Source organism: Taurulus bubalis (genome assembly GCF_910589615.1).
Source record: "Taurulus bubalis genome assembly, chromosome: 6".
NCBI lineage: Eukaryota > Metazoa > Chordata > Actinopteri > Perciformes > Cottidae > Taurulus > Taurulus bubalis.
In genome coordinates, this window is record NC_136594.1 from 10084126 (window position 1) to 10094894 (window position 10769).

The window sequence follows — 10769 nt, forward strand, 5'->3', positions numbered from 1 at the left end:
CATACTCTTTAACAAAACAACAAAAGGAAAAGTAGAAGAATGAATTCTACCAAAAACTCTCGTCGTCCTGCCAATGACCTCCTTATTACTTTTTCCCTAATGTCATGAAGAAGATCAGGAGGATCTAATAGTTGATTTGATAAGTTTCCTCCCACATTCCTGTTGACTTACACACTGAAGAAGCACAGACTCCACTGACTGAGTCGAAGGAGCCAGAGGAATTTAACTGGCTGTTTTTTTTTTCCCTCTTCCAGTCATTGTTTCCATTATGTCCTGCCACCAGGCACTCCACCAGGGACTCTGTTATATAACACACACACACATGTCCACACGCCTCTGTTGGGGTCGATCATTGAAGGATTATTGAATGTATATGGGGAAATGTTTGAGTGTTTCATGAAAGCGTTGGAGGGGCACTTTGTAATTCTTTATTTCTCTAAGCATTTTGTGAGAGTGTATGTTCTTGGGCTGTAGCAGCTTGATACCCAGATACACTATACTTTCTAATAACACTAAAGTAAGAAGTTAGAATATTTAGTTTAACCGTGAAATACTGCCTAAAGTTGGACACATTCATGAATGTACATTTTCATTCACTATCTATGAGACTAGCTTTACTAGCTATAGATCACTTGCGATGTGGATGTGAAGGTGGAGGGTGTTGTGATATCTTGCCAGCGCATCGTAGATACAGATGTTTAAGTCTCAGCCAGTACAATGCATAAGATAATAACCCAGAAAGATCAACTTCTGTTGCTCTCCTTCTCTTTCTGTCAACACTTTAAATGTATTCTGTCTTCTTGTCTCCTTTTCTCACTCTCACACTCACACACACACACACACACACACACACACACACACACACACACACACACACACACACACACGACCATTTGTTTTGGTCAGCATAGCGACAAGATAAAGCCAAGCACATCTGTTCTGCAATGTGTTCCGTTCTGAATCAATATAATCTGAAGGAATTTTAATACACAAAAGACCTTGGTAAACTCCATGCATTGTACCTTCAACATTGAGTAGCACATTATTTTATTTGTCCTAATAATTCCCACCGGGTTTCCTGGAAAGAACTATGGATTTGGTGCTAATTTGGGAAAGAAAAGCTACATTTAAATAAAATATTCATACATTATTCATATTGAATGTAAGGATCCCTAAAATGGAATGAACATATATGTAATTTATTTACACAACATACAAATTATGCGCGAAACAGTACACATGCACCAATTAATCATGCCACAGTATATAATATAAGTTAATTGGCTACAATCGCTAAGAAAAAAGAAGCTTGTTAGTGCAGTTGAATTTTATTCTTGCTTGTTGGACAATTTTTATTTTTTAAACAGCTAATCTGCTGTTTACTTACTAACAGTCTCGCTAGGTCACTCAAGCAATTAATTGGAATTAATTATTGAAATAAATGTACCAATTGAACACTGCCTCAATTTTTTTATATAATTAGTACCTTATTATGTGTTTCTTTCTAGGAAAGTATTTGAAACGTATTCGGAATTTCATTTTGTTCTCTTGTCACATGCGTTTTCTTCTGTTTGTGTAAATCTTCCAGTTTAACCTTCCAGAGAACGATGAGACTTGAGGAAGTCTATTTTTAAAGTTCAGCTTTTGAGAAAGGGGGCAACAGTATTGAATATGGCACATGACTCAGTTGTTGCTTATTATACTGTTGTGATCTTTTATCTGTACTATTGTGCGTATGTGGGGAGTGGGGGGGAGTATCAATATATTGTACACTATACCCAGCAGAAATAACAGCATTGCTATTTTGTAATATAAAATAATTGTAAGTATGATTCGCGGTGTCTCTGTTCTTTTCTTGTACCATGATGCACGTGTAGGAATGTCTCTGATTGTGAGTTATAATAAATTGAATCAGGTTTTTTCACCTTTGATAAACGTGTTTGTTTTACATTAACTCTATAAAAAGTATGTTTCGCTAAATAAGGGAAACAGGTCATAAACACTATCCAAACTTGTGATGCTTGGGGCGACTGATTCCACTACAGTTAAGGGAAGCAGATAGACATCTATTGTAGTCCGGAAAAAGAAAAGCATTTTCCTGAGATTTGATGTAAGAACTGGGTTTAATTATGAGCACTATAAGGTGTTTCCTGACTGTGAGGAGGACAAACTCCAATAAATACAGGTGTATGATGAAATAAATTATCCTGAGTCAGTCATGTTTACTATTATTAGATAGTCTCATAATTATGAAACTAAAAAAACTACTAATACTTAAAATGAGAAAAACTATGAATTATTGTTAAAATGTTGGAAATGTGCCTCTACAGAGATCTACAGCAGATGCTTGGTAGGGAATTAAATCACACACTCACGACTACAGTATCCTATATATAAGATGTTATGACCGTAGTTTTGTTTAATATTGAAAAATGATATGATTCCATGTGAGGAGTGGGCCGGTTAATTATAATGAATAAATGATGTCTTAGTGGAAAGTTAATGTTAAGGTAATTGGACATGTCTATCAAACAGAACTCAAGTTATCATGAAATACATTCAACAACAATGTGTTTTATGCACGGATCAATTTGAAAACATTTTTCAGACGAATAAAAAAGAAAAAAAATCAAAATACACATCGATGGTGTTTACTTTACTTCAAGTGCTGTTAGTTGACTTAGTTAAGCACAACAACACTACATAATGATTATAAAATTATATATATTTTAAGAAATAATTGTACCGTATCACTCTTGCCTTTTATTGCTCTTGTATAATTTTTGGTTGTTAAGCCTGTTCTTACTTTTATTGTATGCGTATTTGTATCCTGTGGAGGGCAGTATTCAAACTGCCAAAAACACAGAAGAAGAAAAAGGGAGGAGGAGGAGGAGGAGGAGAAATCAATGCAGGGCGCAGTCTCCAGACATTTGCGGCAGAATGGGTCGCAGCGAGGAGCTCAGTGACTTCCAACGAGGGACTGTCGTCGGCTGTCACATGTGCAAAAAGTCCGTCCGGGAGATTTCCGCCCTGTTGAAGCTGCCGCGGTCCACCGTGAGCGCTGTCATTCTGAAGTGGAAGCGTGGAGGAATAACGACGGCTCTGCCCCGGAGCGGCCGACCGCACAAGCTCAAGGAGGAGGACCGCCAAGTGCTGGAGAAAGTAGCGCTGGAGAACCGTTCGCCCTCGGTGGAGGCGCTCACCGCCGAGTTTCAGACCGCGTCCGGGGCCAGCGTGAGCCCCAGGACCGTGCGCCGGGAGCTGCACGAGATGGGCTTCCGGGGCCGGGTGTCCACGTACAGCCAGCATAAAGGTGAGCTGAGGGAAGCAGAGGCTCAGCATACAAGTGTGATGGTGGTGTGTCCCACTTTGGGCAACATTTCACCTATATTGCATCGGCATTCACATTGACACAGCAACTCTCTCTCCAGTTGCTCTTATTTATTTTTTTTAAAAAGGCTTTCCTCAGGATTTTGAGACCTGCATGGAGACATTTACACCCATTCAGCTACAAGACAAGATTATTATAGTTTGATTTTAAACTCAATCCAAACTTCTCAGAATATATGCATGTATCTCAATTGATTTATTTCTGAGTTGTATTGCTTATTTGAAATTTGCTCAAGCACTTTGAATTTAAAATGTTCTAATTTAATTTCTCTGGTCCCTAAAATGTCACAATTAGATTAAACACAGCTTTATGTAAATATTATTTGATTAATTAATTACTCAATCAACAAATTATGCAGCAGTTTTACAGTAGTTTTCAAGTAAAAATGCTAAACAATTGCTTGTTGCAGCTTCTCAAATGTGAGTATTTCCTTTTTTTCCTTTTTGATATGATCATAAACAGAATATCTCTGGATTTTGATTGACAAAACAAACTGATCTGCATTGTTTTAGTTGCACTCTATGTAAAACCAAATTGTCGCATGCAGTGCCCTTCTACAAAGCTATATAATGTAGGGCTTGTTTGTGTTATTGTGCACTATAGTGTTGCTTATTCCTTAACAAATCTGTCGTTTTTTATTTATCGAAAGTTATTGACATGCCGTGAACTTGGGACTTTTGGTTCAGTGTACTACTTTGTCTAGTTGTTAAACCAGCCTTGTTGCTTGTCATTTGTAAAAATAACTGTTTGGATTGTGTCAAAGTCTGCTTCTCTGTTGATTTGTGTTTTCAACTCTCAACCTGGACACAGTCTGACCTCAGTCATCTCTGTGACACCTAGGACTCAAACCAGCCACAGGGGACCGTGAATGGGGCACAGTATTCCAAGGAGGAACAGACTTTGACATAATACCTTCATCTACTGGCTTCTGTTAACCTTTTTAATCTCTACAAAACCATCTCAGTATGTGTTTGGTTTCTTTATCTTGAGTGGAAACAATACGTTTTCATCAGAAGCGTTTAAGAGGATTTTATGAGCATCTTGGGCACATTCTTAAATTCCAGCAGTGATACTGAGCCCCATTCGTAGAGCCAGTGGAGCAATGTCCTCACACCATCAGCTGATTGTTCGTAGTTGAATCTATACTTTGGGCTGTTGTGGAAGAAATGAGGGGAACAAAAAAAGAGGCAGACATATCGGTCACAACTTATTTACCATTATTTGTCTTTCTCAAAAACCATGGACATTAACATGCTTGCTCTGTCCTCCTTAAATGCTTTCCACAGGATTTTCTCTAATTCAGCGTCAAGAGAATTAGTGAGGTCAGCCATTAATTTTGGGTAGTAAGGTCTGGCTCACAGTCTGCATTTCAGTTCATCGCCTGGTTGGGTTCTATGTAGTTCAGTCACGTTCTGCCAGTGGTGGGCTGTCAGGGCATGCTAAGCTTTCACTGCTGGCCAAAACAGAATCACAAAGTTATAGCTATTTTACAATTTAATTGTTTTTCATAAATACACTACATGCATTATAATTATTTTTCCCTATTAGCCTATTTTCTCATTGCACAACTGTTGCTCTGCCTTCAGCCTGCAGCACTGCTTTTCAGGGCAGCAGGCTATCATCCAATCAGATTTTTCTCTCCTGTGTCTCTATGTCAGCAAAGCAGTTTACGCTCTCCCATTCCTATTTACACCAGTTCAAGCCCTCACAGCCTCTCACACTCAACCACTTAGCAGGTGACATCAGTAAGTCCCTGAAGGTTCAGGGTTTGAGGGTTTAGGGTGGAGATTGAGATTGGGCCCTAGAATCTCAGGGGGGAAGCCTGCGATATGGACTTGACGGGATGGTCTTCCTGTCTGAACTTACGCTAGAGCTTCATGTGTTTTCATGTGTAGAGACGGCACTGAATGCTTCGGTAGAAAATGCACAGCCCGCCACTGCGTTCTTCCACACCTAAGAAAAACATGTACCTGTGGAAGTGGCTTCTGTGCACATGGTCCTGGTGAAACAGGAAAGCTCTGTTCCCAAACTGTTAAAACAAAGTTGGAAGCATTATCCAATATATTCTTGTATGCTGCAGATTACCATTAGCTCTTCAGTACCATTCCACTATGATTTTTGTATATAATTTCCCTGTAAGTTACCAGTTTTCAGAACTATTGAGTGCTTTTAAACCAATTATTTTCATATTATGCACATTTAGTTTAGCATACAGCTCTCACGTGCATTATTATATCAGAGTTCTACTGTGAAGAAACATTGTAATGAAACGGGAAAACATTTCAGAGTCCATTGTGTTTTTGAGTGGATGATTATTCTAACAGTATTTTCCTTTCTTTAATGCAAGGAGGGGAGAAGGCAGAGAAGAAGCCGGCGGCTCCAAGCCAAGAAGATGCCCCGGTGGACGTGTCGCGTCTGGACCTGCGTGTTGGTCGTATAATCACAGCTGTGCAGCTTCCAGAGACTGATGGTCTGTATGTGGCGCAGGTCGACGTTGGAGAGGCGTCTCCCAGGGCGGTGGTCAGCGAGCTAGCGAAGCACATCCCTCTGGACCAGGTACGGTATTATTCATATAATCATTTGTATTGTTGGATTAAGACATTAGTTTTTTTATATCATGTGCTTTTTAGATGTAATTATTAGGGCTTCGATTAATGATTATTTTGACCTAACAACTGATACTGATTATTTTCTTGATTGATTGTTGTCTGTACATTTTTCTTCTAACAAAATAATTTCCCTGAAGGCAAGTTGACATAATTTTGTCAGAATAAACAGTAAACAAATATTTTATTAAATTAACAATGTTACAAAACAGAGAAAAGCTGAAAGTTACATTTAAGAAGCTGTTGAAAAGGGACAATGAATGGATTGTCAAAATAGCTGCTAATCTTTAGTTGAATGTCAGTCGATTTTATTGTTAAAGCTCTCATAACTACCAGAAGTCAGGTCACAAAGCTTTGTAAATTGTTGAAATTGACAAGAATTCCCATAATGTATGTAGAGATTTATACAGCATTAATGAGGTCTGGCACTGATTTAAGGATGAGCTCCGATGGGCTCTGTGCAGGCAGGCACAGGGAATTTATGTTGAAACGGGAAAGGGTCTTCTCGAAACTGTTGCCCCCAAGTTGAAAGCACACTACTGTCTAAAGAAGAAAGAAAGAAAAGAAACATGCACTTTATTAATCCCCTTGGGGAAATTCTTCTCTGCATTTTTACCCATCCCTGGATAGGGAGCAGTGGGCAGCCCTGTGAGGCGCCCGGGGAGCAGTCAAGGGTTCAGTGTCTTGGGGATCGAGCCGGCTACCTTGTGGTTGCGGGACGACCACTCATCCCCCTGAGCTACAGTCGCCATAAAGATATGGTTGTGTAGCGTTGTGTTCCCTTAATTGCCATCCCCAAAACCTCAAAAACGGCCTCAAACCAAAAGTATGTTGACACATACTTTTAGGTTTGTCATTTAAATGAAAACATATGCCTGCTGAGCTCATGAATCTAAAACACTGTCTGACTTTACCAAAAATGGTTAAACCTAAGAAACATATCTAGGTGAGACACGCACAAACACAAAATGTTAGATTAGCTTCTTAAAACTGTTGATGTTGCTTCAGTGATGGTAATATTAAGCACAGCCTAATGAGGTGCTTTCTGACTGCAGCTTTAATGACAAGCACACTCTTGCTGCAGCTGCCTAGTGAATGGTTTATTTAGGTCACATTCTTTTGTGTAATTGTGCTCTGGGGCTGTTTACATAGTTTGCAACCCCTTTATTTTACAGCATAAATTGGCATGTAACATGACGATCTAAAATCAAAATCTTATTTACAAAATATTCTACTTGCGTCAAGCAAACAAGGGTGACGTATTTGAGGTAATGCTTTGAGTTTGATGGAAATGGTCTTAATAATAATAATTGAATAGATATTTAGCAAAACATACCCTTACTGTTTCATAGCATGCTTATACTTTTCCCATCTCCAAAAAGTATTTATTAACAACATAACTGATTCTAAATGAATATACTAAATACTAAAAGGATGCACCTCAATAAATTGTATCATCATTATTTTCTAAGATTCATTTTATTTCAGGAAATGCTGAATTTTCTTCTTCTCCGCTTTTGGCAGAAGCTACTTCTCGTTGTCTTTTTATATTTTGGTAATCTGCAGATGTCTCGAGGCTCCAAAGTCTTATGTTTTTCTGTTGAGACAAACTATAAACCCATGGACACAGTTATTTAGACCTAAAAGTATGAACATAATTTGTAGGTGTAAATCTGTAAATGCACTATACCATGTTTCTTTTGTTTTCTATTGTCAAGGGGAAATAATAATGATACATTTAATTTATATAGAGCTTTTCGTGGTACTCAAAGACACTTGACAAAACATTTTTAAAATCATCATATAAGCTATACAATAAAAAATGTTATTCAATCCTCTGTCCCTCATGCAGATGCAGAACCGCATGTCAGTCCTGTTGTGTAACCTGAAGCCAGCCAAGACGAGAGGAGTGGTGTCCCAGGCGATGCTCATGTGTGCCAGCTCACCAGACAAGGTGGAAATCCTTGAACCGCCAAGCGAAGCAGCACCAGGGGACCGAGTTATTTTCCAGAACTTCCCAGGTACTATTACAGCTTTATCAGTAGCATAAACCTAAATCTAACAACCATTTCCAACCAAACTAACACTCAGAATATTGTGATTGAAGGAAGCATATTACTGGCCGTGGTTTTGCTGTTATGAGTCGATTCATGCATGAATGTGTATAGTCCGTCCTGGACTCATACATTTGACATTTCTGGTGGATGAGAAGAGAACAAAGTAGGTTCTTCTAATGGATCAAACTGATTTCTTAACTGCAGGTGAACCAGACAAAGAGCTGAACCCCAAAAAGAAGGTGTGGGAGCAGATTCAGCCAGACCTACGCACCAACGGCAAGTGTGTTGCGACCTACAAAGGAGCTGCATTCGAGGTCGCCCTCAAGGGAGTGTGCAAAGCCCAAACCATGAGCGACAGTGAAATCAAATAAACTAACGGAGCTGCTCAAAATAGCTCAGTGCAAATCTCTGCTGCCAGACAGGATCCCAAAGGTTGTGGAGAGCGTTTCCAGAAGAGCGGAGGCCTCTGAAGCAACATATGAATGGCCAACAAACACATGGGTGTTATGTTGGAGTGTTCACATACTTTTGTCCCGTTAGGGAGGGAAGTGAAGACGGTGAGGAGTATGATGCCCTCTGTTGGACGGACACGGACATTACTCCACTTTCACTTTTATCTAACATCTTAAGTTCTGTATTTGGCCAAAGGAGGGCACTTCAGTACCCATGATGATGTACAGTATGTGTGTAGTGAGACATGAAAACATACTGCACACAGCATGTTGAAAAGAAAATGGAAATTCTCAAAGAATCCGTTTTGGTTGGGAAATATTTTATAAAATATAGAAATTTCCCATGACGCCACAGTTGTCATTTCCACTTAACAGTGGATGAAACTAAACGGTGCAGAAATCCCTTTGAAAAAGGGGACACTGAAATGTTTTTTTCTTTTCTTTCTTTCTGACGTTATGAAAATGAGTTGGAATAAGATGGGAAATAACTTTAAAACCATTTAGTTTTACGTAAGTAAATGTGTTCCAACAGCACAAGGTCTTTCAGATCCTTTATTTTAAATTTGATGCTAGCAAATAATGAAAACAAGTCTGTGTGTTTGTATATATCCACATCAATAGCTTGTCAAAAGTCTTATTTATATGATGCAGTTTAAATATTCTAATATATATCTACATTCCAGATCCTTTTGTTTATCTGTGCAGTAGTTTTCCAGGAATCCCATGAAATCGAAAACGGACAGTTCTCAACCGTTGATTTGGATGTAAATGCAGATGTGTTTTACTTAATGTGTCTTCAGCAAAGATATATCCATCATGCTACTGCATATTGTGAGTCTGCTCTTCAGGTCAGTTAAACCTTAGATTTGATATGTCCGGCTTCGTCTAATGTGATCAGCCTCCTGCATGATATCTAATAAGTCTACTTATCATTTGAAAGGCAAAAAAATAAACCAAAAATGTCTTATGTTTTAAAGTACACTTACTTTATGTTTTTCCTGATAGTCCAAACCAATAAAATGAGAAAAACACAAACAAGCACAGTTATTCCCTTATTTGAAAGGCAGAAGTGAAGAAAGAATGGGGATGTGATTCAGGAACTAAGAAGTGGAACGTATCCTCTCAGATAAGATGTTACTGATAATTGTGAGGGAACAGTTTTAAACATTTTCATATATAAAAAATATATGTTACAATTTCATAAACTAGAAGGAAGTTATAAAACTGCTTTTCCATATACAACAATAAACCCCAGACTAATTTCTCATAAAATATATCAGTCTTGCTGTGTAAATTCTTAATGGTATTTAACAAGCTGATCAGTACATATTCCTTCAGACACTGCAGGTTGTGTTGGTATGTTTCTAACAGTTGTCGTAAGGTAGCCACCTAAAGATGGACCAAGGTGTTTTCAGGAAAAACAGGAGAAACTGCACGCACGAGGACCAGGAGGAAACACTGCCCACTGAATCCCCTTCCAACTTCCCTCTGGCGAACCGTTTTAACATGCAGTCAAACCACATTCACCCTTTTAATGTTTGTCCCTTTTAACTCGTCATCAGTGAAATGTAGTAGTAGCAAAACAGTATTCAGTATAGTATAGCAGTATTGCATATTGTAAGTATTAAGTCTACAAAATATATATACACACACACACACACACACACACACACACACACACACACACACACACACACACACACTACCGTTCAAAAGTTTGGGGTCACTTAGAAATGTCCTTATTTTTCAAAGAAAAACACTTCTTTTTTTTCAATGAAGATAACATTAAATTAATCAGTAATACACCATACATTGTTAATGTGGTAAATGACTATTCTAGGTGGAAACGTATGGTTTTTAATGAAATATCTACATAGGTGTATAGAGGCCCATTTTCCAGCAACTATCACACAGTGATACACAGTTGTTGTAGTTGTCATGTGGAGTATGCCAAAAAAACGGAATTGAAGAAAGTGAAAGAATAGTATGCACAGGAAACGTAATTTAAAAAATGCCCTTTATAATAAGACATACAAATGTAAATTCATAGGACAGCATTTAGGAAACAATGTTACAGTTGTGAAATTATGTAAAAAAAAAGTCATTAAGAAACGGTATGTCCAGAAACGGTCAAAATAACTAGTATGGAATGTCATAAATATAAAATAAAAAAACGTCACAGTATAGTTTTCTATGGAGAGTAGGCATATACTTTTAATTATGTCTACTCAACAATCCGCTCGTGAACTAAAGAAATAGGGCC

General features: G+C 38.3%; 1 protein-coding gene across 1 annotated transcript; it reads left to right on the forward strand.

The window, feature by feature from the left end:
- Positions 1-2940: 2940 nt before the first annotated feature.
- Positions 2941-9526, forward strand: LOC306738423 (aminoacyl tRNA synthase complex-interacting multifunctional protein 1-like; the record flags this gene model as incomplete). Its single annotated transcript, XM_079220272.1, has 4 exons — positions 2941-3313; positions 5739-5947; positions 7850-8018; positions 8259-9526. 4 exons carry the CDS (start codon positions 2941-2943, stop codon positions 8423-8425), a joined length of 918 nt encoding a protein of 305 aa, XP_079076398.1. The 3' UTR covers positions 8426-9526.
- Between the last annotated feature and the right edge of the window lie 1243 nt (positions 9527-10769).